Source organism: Centrocercus urophasianus, unplaced genomic scaffold (genome assembly GCF_019232065.1).
Source record: "Centrocercus urophasianus isolate 14NV4802_14NV808 unplaced genomic scaffold, USGS_Curo_1.0 seq_19, whole genome shotgun sequence".
NCBI classification, from domain to species: domain Eukaryota; kingdom Metazoa; phylum Chordata; class Aves; order Galliformes; family Phasianidae; genus Centrocercus; species Centrocercus urophasianus.
The window spans coordinates 1,072,294-1,089,878 of record NW_024884744.1 but is presented as its reverse complement, the minus strand read 5'-3'; the positions used below and the strand labels follow the sequence as shown (position 1 = coordinate 1,089,878).

Here is a 17,585-nt window from a genome sequence, read left to right as displayed (position 1 = left end):
TGTGCATGAGGGGGCATGGTAATCACAGTGCCCATTTGATGGCTCAAAGCCATGCCTGGAACAGCACCACCTCTATGCATTCCAAATGCCTTAAAACACCTCTGAGTCAGCACCACAAATACTATGCTGCTTTCTAAAGAAACCAGGTTCAAGAAATACTAACCTAAATACATAACAGTGCTTTGTTAGAGCCTGAGTTCAGCTGTTGAGTACAGCCACAGTAATGGTCAGAACCCTACATTTCATTTTATTTGCTTAGAATCTCAAAATTCTCTTACCTAATGTTTCCTTTTGTAGCTCACGGCATCTGCTTTGTAGCTCACTCCCTTGCTGAAGAGAAGTTTGAAGCTGTTGAGTCTTCAGCTCAACCGTATCAGCCACCAGAGTCAGATGTTTTACCTTTTCCTGAAGGCACTCATTCTCCCTCTGGGATTTTGCTAACTTTTGATTCAGTTTGGGTATTTCTGAGGAGAAAAAGCACATAGCCTGCTGTCAAATTTACCTCCTTCATTAAAAAGCATCTCACCTGAGTACGGGGATTGCTAGGTGAGGGCCTGAACCAATGGCTGAGCAGCAGGTGAGAAGCTGTGGCTAACACAAAGCATACAGGTGCAAGGTGACCCTTCTTCACTCTCTTTTAAAGGAGAAGGATCTTTATTTGGAGACTGCCTCTTCAGGAGGCTTCAGTGACTTCTGGAAAGGGTAAGCTGCTTCCCTGTATTGTCTTCTGAGCTATATATTGACAAATACCTTTACAAGCATGTTTATATCCTGATAGAAGGCAATATCATCACTTTCCCTTGCTCCACGCCTGATTCACAGCTTCAGGACTTCAGCATTCTGTAGCCTTACCCACAATTACATCAATTTATTGTTAGACTAAACAGTGTAAATGGCAAAAGGTTTGAAGTTTTTTGCCTGTGTTTACTTGCCATTAAGTAACCAAGGTTTAATGATGTACATACATAATGGGTTTCATAATTTCTTTTTTCAAACAAAGGCGTAAAGAGTAGCAATTCATTAACATTTCTTCACTTGCAGTTTCTTGTAAAAAACAAGCTCTGAAAATCTTGTTGCAAAATACAGTAAGACAAAACAAAACAATCATATGTCACCAAATGTTAACTCATAAAACAGAGCATAAGGGCTTCTGAACATCACTCAGAAGGGGAAAAAAAGATGCATGACTACCTTGCTTAGCAATGTTATGAAACTCCTTGAACCTGAATGTGTCTGCAGAAAAGCATGTACATATCCTCCTGATTAGCTAGAAAGAACACAGAGAACACAGGAGGAGAAGAATTCTTAGGAACACACAATACTTTCTGTGCTCAGTCTAATTAGGAGATGAAGTCATGAACCAAAGTGCAAGACACTGACATTTCCCTTGGTTGTTGCTACAACAAGGGATGCCACAGAGCGATTTCTGTGTGCCGGCTTTGCAGACAGGACCTTCCTGACCAGTTCTGTGCTAGGTGATGTCAGCTTACCAGCACTTGGCAACCTTATAATCCTGATACACATAGACTCCAGACCAAATACTGGTTTATCTACTGATACACACTAAAAAGCTGCAAGAATTTGAATACAAGGATGCAAAGTGTGACCAAAGGCATTAAAGTTGCAAGAGCCAATGCACAGCTTCTTTGGATCCTCTGGATGGTGCAGTTTGCCACTACACTATTTTATTTTTTTTTCCAGCAAAACTGCTCTCTCAGCTGAGGCAGAAGTGTTATTAAAGCCTAAATTTGAGCTTTCAAACTCACTGCCTGCCAGCACACAACAACATAATTTACCTGTCAAAGCTTCTTTGCTAACAGTTCTTATTTGTTGAAAAATTTCTTCTTTCAGGGCAGCCCAGCTCTCCAGGTTACTGGACACAACTTCCTTAATACTTTCTAGTTCTCTTCTGATGAAAGGAAACAGAGAGACAGCCCTGCTCAGAGTTGAGCAATGGTGTTCCAGTGTACTTCTGCAAAGCAGAAAAATAACAGCAGCTATGAGAAAATACCTTACTTGTAAGCCTGATAACTGCTTTTCTGTTACATCGTATTTTATAATATATTGGGTTACAATTCAGTATGGAATATGTTGGATGAAATTTACTATAGATTCAATGTTCTTCTAAACACTGATTTTAAACTCACATGTAAAAATGAAACAGTTACTTTTTATTGAGAAATCAGAGCAACAGTGCTTGAAGAACTGCCTCTGCAGGCTCATGCTGAACTGTTACAAACAGTATGTAAGCAGTCTGTATTCCCACTGTATTGAAAGAGGTACCCACTTCCTTCTAAGAGTTCTATAATGTTTTTCAAGTTGTGAAAAAGCTAGCCTGCTGCTAAGAATATCAGCACTCACATGTTCTGGTTACCCCTGCTAGCACTACAGCATCTCGTATATCCTGGATAAGCAAAACCAGGAGATGGTTCCAAACACTTCTCACTCACTGCATTCCTTGCATCTAAAAAAATCTTTTCAGCTGACCACTTGCCACAGGCATTGCCAAGAGCAAAGCTTTTTAGGTCCTCACCTGAGCACCTGGGATTGCTTATGGGCAGCTTCCTTTTCTTCCTGGAAATACCGCAAATCTTCTTTCACGTTCTTCAGTTCATCTTGTTTGGTTTTTAACTCCATTGTTAGGCTTGTTATCCTATAAATGTAAATAAAGTGAGGTATTACTCAACTTTAAAACAAAAATATACTGAGGTCTTTCCAGTGATGATATCTGCCTTTTTCAGGCTGACATATCAACCTTCAAGTGGAAGAAGCAAAGGAGAATGTCTTATCAGGACCCTTCTTCCTATTAAAAATACAAATTAAAATTCGTCCCATCTATGCTTCAGTTACAGTCACGTACCTGAGATTATGAGATGTATGGCACAAAGTGGCAAAACCCCATTTTCTCATGGCTGCTGCAGCACCCAGCCGAGGAGAGGGGCTGCACTGCATCTCACCTCAAAGGAGTAGGACTGAAACCAGCCAGCTGACCAGACGGTGCAGTGTGCTGAGCGAGACGGGGCTTTCGCTGCCTGTGGGCTTTCCCAGCCTCACCTCTTGCCAGCCAGACCAGCCCAGGGCACAGCCCAGCTCAAACCCAGGGCAGGCAGAGCACGTGCTGCATTGGGCACATCTCACACAACGCCCTGACATCGTGCTGAGATGCCTGCTGCGGATGGCTGCTGAGTGCATTTGCTAACACTGGCACGTGGCTTCTTCATAATCGTTACTTGGTAATCATAGAGCAACCTCCACATGTCCTCATGTGACTTGCTTTAATTTCTGTACTTATATTCTGAAACAAAATGGCCCCGTGATGACACATGGGACAAGAAACCCAGCATGTCTTTTCCACTAGCACCTGCTTGCATGAGGAGGATGGGCCCTGGGGCGCAATGGGGAGCTTTCCATCCCACCACAGCCCTGCTGCACACACAGGCCACAACCCACAGTTGCCATGCTGTCCACAAGACTTGGTAGCTCATCCATACTTTTCTCTTGGCATCTTAAAAAAAATGACCTTTTGAACATTCTCATCACAGCAGTGGTTCTGACCTGTTTAGCTTTCAGGCACAGCTACAGCAGTGTTAACTATCTAATCGAAAACATTGTTCTTTCAACAACTCCTGAGTTATTCCCACAATTGTAGTGAAATGAATGGAAGTGCACAGAACAAACAGCTGAGCCAACTTGTGGAAGTCAAGTAAATAAATGATCCATTTGTCTACGAGTGACTCACTGTCACTAGCAAATAAATACTTGAATCCACAAGTACTTCATGAAACCAAAGGATGGCAGAGGTATTACACCAGCATTTCCTTCAATTTTAGAAATAAAGAGAAAACAAGAATGATTTGTAGCAAGAAGTTAAGCCTTAACATTCATGTGTGTTAGCTAATGTTATCAGGTGGATCATCTATAATGCATCTGCATGAAAATGCAAATCTAACAAGCAGCAGTCCTGCTAGAGAAACCTGGGTCTGCAGAGCTCAGCCAAATCCATAACCGAACATCTGGTACTCAAGAAGCAAGTTGTTGGGGCCCAACTGTGATCACTGAAAGGGAAATATATATACAGATATTTTTAATTTTGGCATTACCTCCCTAGGAAAAATTTCCCCTACCTGCCTGTAAATGCCTTTGCATTTTAGTTTTAAAATGCAACTCGCAAGTAAGAGCAGACATTTGCTTTCCCTTTCCATTCCAAAGATTTGGTATAATGAGGTCAGCATAGAACTGCACCCTCGGTTTCAAAGTGACATTATCAATATTTTTTCATCACTCACACAAAAAAACAGGTAGACAAGGCAAGACATTTGCACTCTGTTTACTCTCATTCCCATAAGGAGGACAAAATAAGCATGTTATTTGGGTGATATTTACACAAAGTTCAGAGTTCAGTAGACCACTCAGTGACTTAATTATAAGAGAAGTATGAGAACACAGTGATCTTGCATTAATTGTTATCTTTATTACCTCAAAAGAAATAAAGCCTATTGTGAGGGCAGTCTGGATTATCTGCATTCAAGCAAAGGTAAAGCTGCACATCAGCCTGGCAAACAATGACAAAGATGGTTCCCTCATCACAACCAGCTCAAAACCCATCTCTGAAGAAAGCCAATATTTTATTTCCCAGTGCTACCTATCTGGCTACCAGTTTCAGCTCCAGTAATTACAACCTACTGAATCTCTGCCCTCACAGCTTCACTCAGGAATCACTTCTAAGGGAGTGGAGTTATCTGAATGGAAGATTGAAAAAGGAGATCGTAGTTACGAGCAATTTGATAACTGCATAGAAAAGAAATGATGTTAAGGCATGGCAGTAATCAACAGTTAACTCCTTCTGCTTGATTTGTAAAAAGTGTTTTCAGGAATACATTTACAAGGGATCTTAGACAAGCCTTACTTGGTGATATCTATATACTTCTTCTGGTCTCTATACATCATAAGATGTTTTTGCTTCTTCTCACATCCATGTTGCTCAGCACTGTCATCTTTAAAAAGCATTTTTAAGCCTATTTTATATTTTTTAGATTGCTAGTTAGAAAAATGATCAGGCTGTGGGTGATACGTGCACGTGGGTCCTGTAAATAGAGGGTACCCACGTGCAGTGAGGTCAGTAAGTTCAGCCCCAGGGAGCGCAGGGCTCCCATGCAGAGGGGCTCAATTCCAGCACACCTGCACCTCCAGAAGATGGGGTGGTAAGCCTGTGACAATTCCCCTTCTTCTGAGCAAGTCCCAGAAGGGCAGGGGACCAAGTTCCACAAGAGCTGAAGTTCCCAGGCGGCTTTCAAGGTTAACCACAGGTACAGACAATAGCAACACAGGAACCAAAAAGGAATATAAAAATGAAACCGGCTGCATCTAACAAGAAAGATTAAATCTCTTGGTCTACCAGAGATGAAAAAGGGTGTATTTGGTTTCTGATAAAAACTTGCAGTTTGGGAAGAGAGATTTGTCAACAAGAACCAGGAAGAAGCTAATACGCCGAGCAGTCAGCTTGTGCCAGCGGCCCAAGGTAACACGGCAGACCCGGGACAGTACAAAGGAGATAAGGAATATTTAGACAGCTGATTTAACAAGGCACAATAGTTGATTTATGGTCTGAATGAAAGCCTACTGAATGTACTCCGTTTCATTTCAGCAGGTTTTAAATCAAATCAAGCCTTAGGGGGAAAAACGCAGAGATAAAATTTTCAGTAACTCTTCCGGCTTTGCTACAAAAAGTCAGCTAAAGGAGAATGTAATTCCTGCTGGGGCAAATGGTCCTCATCAGGAACACGCCGTCACCTACCTGCTAACACACAGAGTGCTGTTGCTGCTACAGTTGCCACCCAGAGCCCTGGGAGGAACAAGGAGCAACGCACTTCAGAAACATGCTGTCAAACCAAAGAAACATTGACAATTTGGGGGGGAGGCAGTTCAGCTCCAATGAAAAAGTGTTGAAATACAGTTATGAGCAGGGTGAGGCACAAAATGTGTGTCTTATTCAAGCTTGTGTGAACTTGTGTGTTCAAATGAATGTTCTATTTGCTATATTACCAAATGCTGTCCTAAACAGAAGCCATTAACAGCCATGTCCAAGTGCTACAGTATTTGAGTTATTCACAAAACAAAGTGAAAAAGTAAATGGATGAGAGCACTTCAGCTACAAACAATCCATAGCTGTTTCTCCTCCAGGGTTCCCAGTCTCCTAGGAGAGCACCTACATACCCCAAATGCTTTGTATTTTCAGGCTTAGGTCCATTGCTGCTAGCTGTAAATCAGTCACACGAGGAACAGCAGCCCTTAGGACCAGAAGGACTGACCCATACTTGAGCTTCTGACAGCGTGATTCAGATGAGCAAGGAATTACCAACAAGTTTCTGCTTCCTCTGCTCGCACCACACTGTTCTAACTGTTGTTCCACTTGAACACAAAGACATTTTGCAGTACTGGAATTCTGGAGAATACAAAAGACCCCTTTGAACTAGGAGGACCTTTGCAACAGTAAAGCAGTAAGCGTTTGCAGGCTCCTACTTCAGAGGAGCACAGCCACGAGCAGCCCCCAAGACGTTCAGAACTGTTCAGAATTGTTTTAGTGCTCTGTATCATCATTTGCTTTTCTATATCATCATACACATAGCGAACTGTGAGCTTCTCAGGGCACAAACGCTGATGTTTTGTGTTACTATGAGACAGTAAGTGCAAACTTCAGAATGGTGAAACTCCTGGGCTGTGGGATTTCTTCAGAAGTATTACAAATGTTTTAATGACAAAATGATAAGATGAAATATTTGATCATTTTCACTTGGACTGGCATGGGGGGGGGAGAAATACCCCCAAACTGCCTTCCAGCCTTTCTTCTCCTTTAAGTATGTTGACTGTTTCTAAACCACTAAAGAATTCAAAACTCATGTCTAGAGAACGCCACAAAGTGTGACTGACATATTACAGTATATTTGTTATATCTGATGAAAAAGATAAAACTTACTAGTAGTTTTCACTTCTTGGGAATGACGTGACCTAATACACACACATGAGGAAAAACATCACACTGGACAACATGCTCTGACCTTTCTGTTTTGGATTTCCCATCATTTCGGCAGCGCTCAAGGTCTTGGTAAAGGGACTGCAGTTCTTCTTGAAGTCCCTTTTCCCGTTCTAGACTTCCTTCATAAAACTTAATCTCCTTTTCCATTGCTTTTATTTTTTCTTCCATCACCTTAAACTCATGCAGTATCAAATAGCTGACGCCACAGTACTTGCACACCGTCTGGTCCCGAGACATCTAGGGAGAGAGGAAACTGTTAGAGTGCTGCAAGAAACTAGCTGAATGCAGCGACAAAATCAGAGCCACTGGCGTGATTTAAACACAGTCTAAACTCTGTAACACTTTGGAACGTTTATGATCAGATTGTACTTTTGCTCACCAGAATCTTCACAGGATAATCAGCTATGCAGTTTACTATGCAGGAGCTTCCTCCAGAACTCTACACTGAAATATTTCTGAGTTATGTTTAATACATTAATTTCAAATAAGATGAAGCCTTCTGTGCTTTGCTAAGTTCACTCTTTAATGAAATCTCCTCTTGCATGAGCCAGAAAAATGTTAATTACTGTGTTTTTTTTTTTTTTTTTTTTTGACAACTCACACCCAGCTGAGAAGACAAAAGGAAAAATAAGTAGTGTAATGTAATGTAATTCAGTCACCTACAGAAATAACCCAAGTAAGGGTCCTGCCACTGTGATACAGTGCAAATGGCACTTGAATGTGGTGGAAAGTGTAAGCAGTTTGCTAGGTATGAAATTTCATCATTGGTAAAATACCTAAAGACATTAATTGAAACACCATCTATTAAAGTGGGAAACACTCTTGTAAGCAATGAAATCGCTGAGCTCTGCAGTAAGCGACACGTCACAGAAATGACCAGGCTGCTCGGACTTTGATTCACCCTTGCTACTCAGGGTATCAGTTATCCCTGTGTATTGTAACCACTTTCATTTCCAGGAAACAAAAAGCAAAACCACTCAGCTTACAGTGACACAGGACCAAGCCTGCCCAAGAAAGGCATACAGACTGACTGTGCCAGCCAGAGCCACGCAGCGCTGTGACACCACACGTGGGACATGCAAGCACAGAGCAGGACACAAGCAGGCAGGATCCCATTCCCTGTCCCTTCTGGCTCCCTCTGTGACCAAGGGTTGTGCTGAGGGATCTCCTCAGGCTCCTTCCATCCTGAGCTGATCTCATTCTGCCACTCTGGAACGCATCCCATTCTTGGATAGCAGCACAGATGCGTTTGTGAGGAAACAGTCAGAAATGTGACTGGAGCAGAGGACACTCGTTGCACAGCTGAAGGACAACTTCCAAGCAACAGAAAGTTATGGGCAAGCTTTGAGGTACGGCAGTTGGAAACTGATGGCAGCCAGAGCTGTAGTTGTTTGTCCAATAAGCATTTAAAGCAGCCTTCAACCTATCATGCAGTTATCAACAGTTACAAGTTTTATAACAAAATGCCTTACAAAAAGTCAAAAAAATGAAAGACTGCAAACAGTTTAAGAGAAATGAGTAAAATGTAAGAATTCCTTGTGCTCTAGAAAATTAAAATAAGGACATTTTGAAACACTGGGATAAATGGAAATAAGCAATGCTTAGAGGCAGGAAAACAGCTCTTAAAAACAAACTATGAGGAGATCCATTACCCCACAGTTTAGATACAGCATGAGAAAAAAACAATATTTCAGGCTGCCCCGGAATCTCCAGACCAAACTTTATTTTCCAATTTCTAAGTTTTGCCCCTGTTTAAAACTCTCCTCGTTACAGTTGCTCTGAATGAACTGAAAACCCAAGCTTGTTTTTCCTGGCAGCTGCAAACCGTGCTCGGAAATATGAAACTGTTACTCGGGATAAACATCGTTAGGTTCCAGAGCACTAAAATTACTCTATTGAAAAGGGATGAAATGAGCTGTTATAAGGAGGACAGAGAGGGGGCTCTTATCCCCCAAAGAACACCGTGCTCTCCTGCAGCACTTCTGCCTTTCAGACAAACAGCTATAGGAATTTCACTGGGTACCAGGATTGAAAAACACCACCATAACACGAGCTCACCAAGCTCTCCTTAGTTTTCATTGCCAGCATCAAAGCAGAGCTCTCCTCGCCGGCACCCGAAGCATCTCCTGGAGCACCAAACAGAGGAACACTGCTGTGCTGCAGGTGCTGATCTCACTCCACCAACACAGTGACAAAGCCATCTTGCAGCTCCACTGATTCAAAGGCTGAAGCCAGAGAGCATTAGCACGCCTTCAAAATGACTTGCAAACGAGATGGATTTGGGCTTTGCACAGTTTTCCAGAGAAATAAGATTGCTTTGTTTGTGCATGTAGTTCTCTGTGGTCATCCTTCAGTCACTGTGAACCAGGATGTTTGGTCATTTATCAGTGACCCTGGCACTGAAGGCACGAGTACTGTGCTCTACAGGTGTCACACAGCCAGGTGGGCACGAAGGGCTTGATCCCTTACTAAGGAATGCCCTGGAGCACGGCTCAGTCCCATTACCCTGCGCAGGTAATGCATGCAGGGAGAACCTTATGCAGGCCTGTGCAGGAGAAGATCCCACTTGAGATTGTTCCTGGTACCCAAGGCACCAAGGCTCACCAGCCACTATGCACAAGCACATAGGAAACACGTCTTTGTTAGTTCTTTTGCTTACAGAGCTGCCTCTTCTGGGAGGGGATTATCACAGAGTAACCACTAGGAGATCTGTGCTGATTCCATATTTTCCTATTTACATTTGACCAAAGGATTGTTGTCATCATCTTTTTCCTGTTTGTATTTGAGATAAGAGAAAAAAAAAAAACACCCAGTTTGGAAAGAACAGAAAATGAAAAAAAAAAATCAGAAGTGCAACAGAAAAGAGACTGTGAGGATAAGCAGTGAACAGAAAAAGAAATGAGATTTTTTAAAACCTGAAGGTGATTCAATATCGTGGTTTTGGTCAACCTGAACAGGGATACCGAGGGCAAATAGGACATAAAAAGATAACAGAGGGATACCAAAAGCAACCCTGATATTTGATTTAGCAGAACAGTACTGTGTGCTCACAGCAAAAGGAGAAACAAAGAAACTCGCTGAGGACAAAACGTTGAAACAAGGAAGGTTTTGAGCTACGGCTCTGACATACGTTACACCAGATGCTCTAAAGGATGAGAGCTACGTCCAGAACAAACCACATCACGAGGCAGCACCCCGAGCTGTGCTGCTCCAGCAGCTGTTCCACTACAGCATCCGTGGGAGTAGTTCCGACCGAGAGCTGTGTTCAGTGTTGGAAGAACTCCTGTTACTCCATGGTTACATGGATCTCGGCTCCCAGGAGCAGTGGAGATGGGTAGTCACATCTGTCTGACTCAACGCTGCGAGCATACGGACAGCATAAGTTATAAGGGGAAAAAAAGACGGGTGGTCTGGCCCATTTTTAGCCCTTTGAATAACAAGCTTCTTTTCAAGCTTCTGAAGTAGCAGGATGGGAATTTACATCATTTCTGCTTGACCGAAACGCTACAGGGGGCGTTGACTTGGGCACTGTGCTTTCTTCTGCTTGTATTTCCAATTCCACTGACAACAAACACTAAAGACCTAAGCTCTCATTAAAGGAAAAGCATCTCCTTAGGGACTCAGCAGCACCTGGGCATTAATGGACCAGAATATGGCCACCAATGCTGGAAACAGCCAACAGAGGGAAACTGAGAAATAGCTAAAAGCAAGACCTTAAGTCCTCAGGCAGGGAGATTATCTAAAAAGTCTGGAGTACGTCCGTGTGGCCCATGAAATGAAAGCACAGGGCCAGGAGCACTGATGCACCACACTTATGTACTCCTGCAGCGCAGGGAGGCAGAGCTTTGGGGGATGGCAGCACTCCGTGCCCCTGGGACACAATGCTGCACTAATTGCCCCATCTGCCCCAGCAAGCTGAGGCTGCTGAAGCAAGAACTGGCCCAATAGCAGACAAAACCAACACTACACTGCATTTGTCTGAGCTGCCCTCGTCCCACAGCAACACACAGAACTCCAGAAAACAGAACTGCATGACATTGCAGTTGTGCACTCTTAAATTATTCCTGTATACTGGTCGTTTTATTCTGCCTGTTTGATTTGACCTGATTATGTGAATGCACTTTCTTCTCATTTTAACCCCCTCTGCCACACTACTTTCATTTCTCTCACTCTATTTTCCCTCTCCTAGCATGCTACCTGGGATCTGTCACACAAAAAGAAATGGTTACGGCAGCCACACAAATAATACTCTCGGAAGACAGTGGAGATTTCTGCTCCATGTGCAAAGAGTTACCTGATAGAAATTACCTGTTTTTTCATTGAAGGATTCTAAGAGTCCCTGTTGAAATTTCACTTCTTTAAAAACACAGTTTTCTGTGGGCAGTTTGCAGCCAGCATCAAGTCTGAAAGCGTTCCATGCTGCAATGCTGAGCCACTGCAGGTTGCAATGCTAAGCCATGCTGCCTACATAATTATTTTCTCAACATCCATAAAAGCAGCAGATGCAAAATACAAGCCACAGTACTTGCCTCGAATACATATAAATACCACTAAGGATTGCAGTAAAAACAGAATGCCCCAGTCCCAAACATTTCATTCCAAATATGCCCCGAGATAATTAGTTTGCCACAACAGGAAATAATACTCATATTTCAGGTAGCTTTAATGGTTTCCTGCTTGCGTTTAAAGCAGACTAATGAATCATAAAGATGTACAGCACTGCAAGTAACAGCAGAGCCCCACACGAGCACTGCTAACACTGACCACATGCCCACGGTGCCGCGCAGGCCGCGCTGCTCATGAGGCAAGGGCTCCTGTAATCCCTGCAGCTCCCAGCAACGTGCTTGGATGCTGGCTCAGGACAGGACGCAGGAACACTTGAGCACAGTGAGTACAGCCCCAGCCCTGTATGAATACAGCAAGAGATCAAAACACCTCACGGTGACTCCAGAACTCTCAGAACTGAAGATCATTATTCACATTCAGAAGAACTGCTCCTACAAATCCTCCAGTACCCCAACAAACACTGGTAACATAGCAGGTTGCTAATCCCGTTAGGCCCAAAGCAACCACAGCCCCACAGCTCAGCCAGCAGAGCTGCACATCTCTGTACGCTGCAATACGTGGCTTTTAGCAAAAACAAGCAGAAATTTGCTATCTTTTCCAAAGCACGTTACAGCCACTGAGAACATTCACATTATGTCACTGTGCTCATCCAGAGGGCGTGAACAGAAACAGTGCTGCTTCTAAACTGCTGTTGGTACCAACACTGCTTCAAGTATTACACACATAGCTACACTGCACGCCACATCTACAAAGTCAGTCTCAATGGACAGGACAGCTTTGACTCTTCAGCCAATTAACACAGCTGGAACTGTGTAAGAACCTATGGAAAGAAAAATAATCCCAGGTTCAAAGGGAGCAAAGAAAAGTAAGGAAAGATGTGCTCATAAAGACGCCATAGTGCACTCAATCTATAGCACATGGGGCCAATCTAATCAGTAACCACTTGCTGCTAGCAATGCACATGATGTTTTGTGGAGAGTCAAATACCATGGAACGTCCTGTACTGATGTACAACACAACTTCAAAGCTCCTGTTTCGTTCACTTTCTTAAGCTCCCAGGATGAGAACTGCTAATACTTAAGGATATCTCGTGCCCAATTCATTTTGCTATTGGTATTAAGTAAGGATCACCTATTTGCCAAGTAAGATATAAAATGAGATGTAACTTTGTTTGCTGCCTTAATGACTCAGGGTGTCACTTGACCCTCTTCTGTAGGTGGCTGCAGTTTTGCTTCCCGCTTCACTGAGATGAAAAACTGGCAATCTACTCACACTGAAAGGACACGTGGATGCTCACTTACCTGCTGGGTTTTTCCCCCCCGTTTAGCACTCATCTTGCAATGTGTATGGCACAAGAGCTCACAAAGGCAGTAGAAGGGGGAGACAGAGAACCAGGGCCATCTAAAGTTCTTACATGATTTTCAAAGCCAAAGATTCCTCAAGTTCATATCAACTAAGTCCCTCCTCATCTATCATTTAATAACAAAATGTCAAGAAGCTTCTTCCTCTCTAGATTAAAACCTTTAAAGTTTTAATAAATGTAGTGGTCAACACCTGCTGGGCCCAGCCTGCCAATTTATTTCAGCTTCTGCTACGGCATCCATGGCTTCACTGCAACAGGTCTTCCTCCCAGGCAGACTCTGGCAACTGAGCTGCCTGCAGGATAGGCTGTATTCCTATCCCTCAGCACCACATCCTCCAGAAGAGCATTGTTTTGGAGGCAGTGATATTGCTGCTCAAAGTGCTGACAACTCACAAAGCTCCATGCACCCACAGCATGGAAGAGAGAAACGATGACAGCTCTGCATCCCTTACTCTGATCTGCTCTGAGCACTGCAACATCACAAGCCAAGCAAGCCAATCCAAACCAGCACCCAGGCTTGAGCATTCTTGATTCTGCAGCAGAAATTGCAGTGCTTAACGTACTCCCCCTGGATACATATGTTCCACTGGCCAGTTAGCTGCATGTTGGGAGCATGTGCTCTGTCTGGCACAATGAGCTACAGCTGGCACAAGTCCTACTTATGCTAGGAGCAAACTGAAAGATTCCAAAAGAGATGCTATAAAATCTAAGAAGCAGAGAATGTGAAGGGAATAAGAATGTGTACATAAAAGGTAAAAAAATACATATACAGGAAATTGTGAGGGCGAGGTAACCAAGCCCCCACCTTGTAACTACAACTGAGTGAAGAAACTGAGCAGCAGCAGAGGATGTGTAAAACCACGGCTCTTAACTGATCCCAAAATCTTGGCCTGTCATTGCCTTAGAACTCATGTATCTCACACTGAGGTGACTGGGTGGGATGGGACAGGAACTTGAGAATACTCGTGTTCATATTTAGAAGCACCTTCTGCACAGAGATGTTTTTGTTAACAGGACACCACAGAGCTGAAACAGAGCTCAAGAGCTCTGTGCTCCACTCCAAAGCAAAAATTGGTTTTATTTGCCCTCTGCAGCAGCACAGGAAGAATTCCACAGCTTCCCTGGGTGAGCTGCTCCAGTGCTCACTACCCCAATTTCTGGAGTTCCTCTCATCCAACCAAAGCATGTCTAGAACAGTGAAGATAAGATTAATTTGTATCTGAGGTGGAAGACAGCCACTGCCTTCCTACACATGTGAATACTGTTACTGTGCCCTCAAGCATCTTCTATAATAAGCAAATCTAGTTTTATTGCCAATTACTAGCAGAACAGAGCTTTTAAGCTCTTTGCCACTTTTGCTCTTTCTAGATCCCACCAGCAGTGTTACTCTTCAAGTCTGCAGTTCAGAATCAACACCTCAGCAGCTCTGATGAGAAGATAATTGAGGCCAAGTTTCACACACAATTCCTGTATTAATGCCTTCCTGATGCTGCATATTTTGTATTAATGGATCTGACCCATTTGTTCTAAATATGCCCTGTTCTTACTAAGATATTCTTAATGCTGCAGACAAAGCACTCACAATCCCTCCTAGATTGGCACCAGTGTGTTCCTTACTGTAAGCTAAAACCCAGGTCAACAAAAACTAGCAAACACTGACAATCCCATTGGATGAAATAAGGTCACCTACTTCCTGCCCAGTTTGTGCCTGCTCTCACACCTGCCTCCTCCTCATGTCAGCACATGCACAGCACTCTGATTGGGAACTAGGTCAGGAACCAAGCCAAGAGAAAGACAGGTGGCTGAAGGGCCACCAGCTACAGCTTCAAGTCATGGGAAAGCACAGAGCAGTACTGGATCTGGAACAATGTTCCACTGAACCTCATCTCTTAGCTTGGCATGCTTGTTTGGTTGAGAAACTTGCACTGATTTTTCCTAACCGGCTTATCCCGCTGATGCTTGCAAAGTGATTTCCAAATAAACAAAAAGTGATTTCCTGCTGCCAAGAAAGTTGCTGGTGGCTCTATAAGATTCCCAGGTTCATCCCTTACCTAAGTACTTTCCTTCTCTTGCTTTGCCTATCTTACCCAATCTCTGAATTTTCTGCAATCATCACTGATGGTTCAGAAACTGTCTCAACGGTATTCTTGACTATTCCAGGAAGAATTTATGCAGACTCTGCTAGCCTAAGCAGAGAAAATGCTTAGATTACTTGTTGATTAGTAGAGACACATAATTAAATAAATAAATAAATAAATAAATAAATAAATAGAGGACAGCTGGGTGTTTCAGTGTCAAAGTGAAAGCTTCAGAGTGTAACAAGAAGTGAGTTGTGTTCCACTCGTGTGCATCATCACGTGCACACAGCCTGCCCACTGGATGCCCCCTACAAACAACAGCTTTATTACTTCGGTAGGAATCGGTTTCCCAAAAAAAGAGCACCCTCACACACAGTGAGAAGATACAGAGAGAGGATTAGGCAGAATCTTCTGTTCCTAATTGCATTTGCACTTCTTCAGAACGATTACACGTAGGCATTCACAGAATCCCAGAATGCCCCAGGTTGGAAGGGACCTCAAGGATCATGAATCTCCAACCCCCCCGCCACACACAGGGCCACCAACCTCCCTATTTAATACCAGCCCAGGCTGCCCATGGCCCCATCCAACCTGGCCTTGAACACCTCTAGGGATGGATGGGGCATCCACAGCCTCTCTGGGCAGCTGTTCCAGCACTTCACCACTCTCATAGTGTAGAACTTCCCCCTGACATCCAACCTAAATCTTCTCTCCCTCAACTTAAAATCATTTCCCCTCGTCCTGCAGATATCGACCCTTTCCAAGAGTTGACTCCCCTCCTGTCTCCCCTTTAGGTACAGAAAGGCTGCAATGAGGTCACCCCACAGCCTTCTTTTCTCCATGCTGAACAAGCCCAGCTCCCTCAGCCTGCCTTCACAGGGGAGGTGCTGCAGTCCCTGATCATCTCTGTGGCTCCTCTGGACCCCCTCCAACAGCTCTCTGTCTTTCTTGTACTGGGGGCTCCAGACCTGGACGCAGCGCTGCAGATGGGGACAATCACCTCCCTGTCCCTGCTGGCCAACCTTCTGCTGATGGATTCCAAACTTATGGCACAGAACACGCTGTGTGGGATAAAGCTGGAGCCTCACCTGCTATCGATAGCAGCACATACAGTGAATGCGTTCCTGTGAGCACACCTGCAGAATCACATCTAGTACTACTGCCCGTAACCACACTCCGTATGTGACAAAACCAACCCTACCCAGAACCAAGCTACGCTCTGTGGTTCCCGACGCTCTGAGGCCAACAGAACACTCCTGCAGGTCCCGACCCCACAAGGTTCGCCGCTCCTTCCCGTTCCGTACCTTCTGAATCGCCTCGGGCAAGGCGTGCACAGGGACGTGCCGCTGCATGGCCGGGGAACCGACAGAGCTCGGGCAGTCAGAGCGCGCTCTGCCTCAGGAAGGCCAGGAGAAGGGAGATGAAGGGAGGGAATGGAGGGAGGCACGGCCTGTGAGCCCCCACACACAGCCGCACCGCAAGGGAGAGGCCGAGGCCCGGCAAGGTGCGGGCGCTGGGGGCGGCCATTTCCCGGCCCCAACGGCTTCCTCCGTCACCACGGCAACGGCGCGTGCGTGCGTGCGTGCGTCACGTGACAGCGGCGCGCACCCGCGAAGGGAACGTGGAGCGCGCGGGAACGCACTCAGTGACCTCAGCCCCTCAGTGACGTCATTCACCTGAAACCCCCCCTCCGGTTAGCTCAGTCGTACAGTGACGTCATTCATTCACCTGAGCCCCCCCGTTATCTCAATCGTACAGTGACGTCATCACCTGAGCCCCCCCCGTTATCTCAGTCGTACAGTGACGTCATCACCTGAGCACCCCCCCGTTATCTCAGTCGTACAGTGACGTCATTCATTCACCGGAGCCCCCCGGTTAAGTTACCGGCCCCCCATCGTGCCGGCTATGCCTCCGCGCTCCCCGAGCGCCGCACACGGCCGCGCTGTTCCCGCAAAGCCCGCTAGCCGTCTGGCTGTTTTCCCCTCGGCCCGGGTCAGCGGCGTGTCAGAACGCGAGCCATCTGCTCAACCTCTGCGTGAACCGGCTCCGGGCCAAACCCGCCGAGCTTACAGCAAAGCGACCAAACGGCGTCAATCGGGAAAAGACGCGAGCATCAGAAAAGGCACGGACGCGGCGGGACGGCCGCCCGGCGGGGTTCTTTCTCCCCGGGGCCGCCGCCGCCTCGCGTGTGCCCCGCCGTGACCCGCTCCCGCTTTGCGTGCCGGCCCCGGGCGGCGCGGCGCAGTTAATCCCCGGCTTGGCAGCCCCGGGTCGGCTCCCCGCGCCGCTCCGCGAGGCGGGGGATAAGGAGCTTGCGTCCCCTCCCCGGGGCCGTCACCCCAAGTTAAAGAAGTAATCGCGCGGTCGCACGCAGAGGGAACAGATGTCCAAAGGTCAGGAGAAAGCGAGCGAGCGAGCAAGAAAGAATAAATAAATAAATAAGGGCTGGAGGTATTTCATGAGGAGCGGTGCGAAAAGCCAAGCGCGAGGCTTTGATCGGCGCCTTCGCAGCAGCTGTTCGCCCTGCGTGCTGCCGGAGCGGCGG

The 17,585-nt window shown here is 45.4% G+C and overlaps 1 protein-coding gene across 9 annotated transcripts in view; it reads right to left on the bottom strand.

The window, feature by feature from the left end:
- The window catches only part of LEKR1 (leucine, glutamate and lysine rich 1), a 38,694-nt gene extending 21,516 nt beyond the window's left edge, over window positions 1–17,178 (bottom strand). The window contains exons 1-6 of one of the 9 annotated variants that reach the window (XM_042820383.1): window positions 17,111–17,178; window positions 9,092–9,805; window positions 7,056–7,270; window positions 2,534–2,653; window positions 1,797–1,972; window positions 279–464 (exon numbers count right to left, since the gene is read on the bottom strand). In XM_042820383.1, the coding sequence (XP_042676317.1) occupies window positions 279–464; window positions 1,797–1,972; window positions 2,534–2,653; window positions 7,056–7,270; window positions 9,092–9,121 (727 nt within the window). In that variant the 5' untranslated portion in view covers window positions 9,122–9,805; window positions 17,111–17,178. Of the gene's footprint in view, window positions 1–278; window positions 465–1,796; window positions 1,973–2,533; window positions 2,654–7,055; window positions 7,271–9,091; window positions 15,571–16,344; window positions 16,550–17,110 lie in introns of those variants that run through there. The other 8 variants (XM_042820381.1, XM_042820382.1, XM_042820387.1 and 5 more) reach the window with 8 other exon arrangements.
- Between the last annotated feature and the right edge of the window lie 407 nt (window positions 17,179–17,585).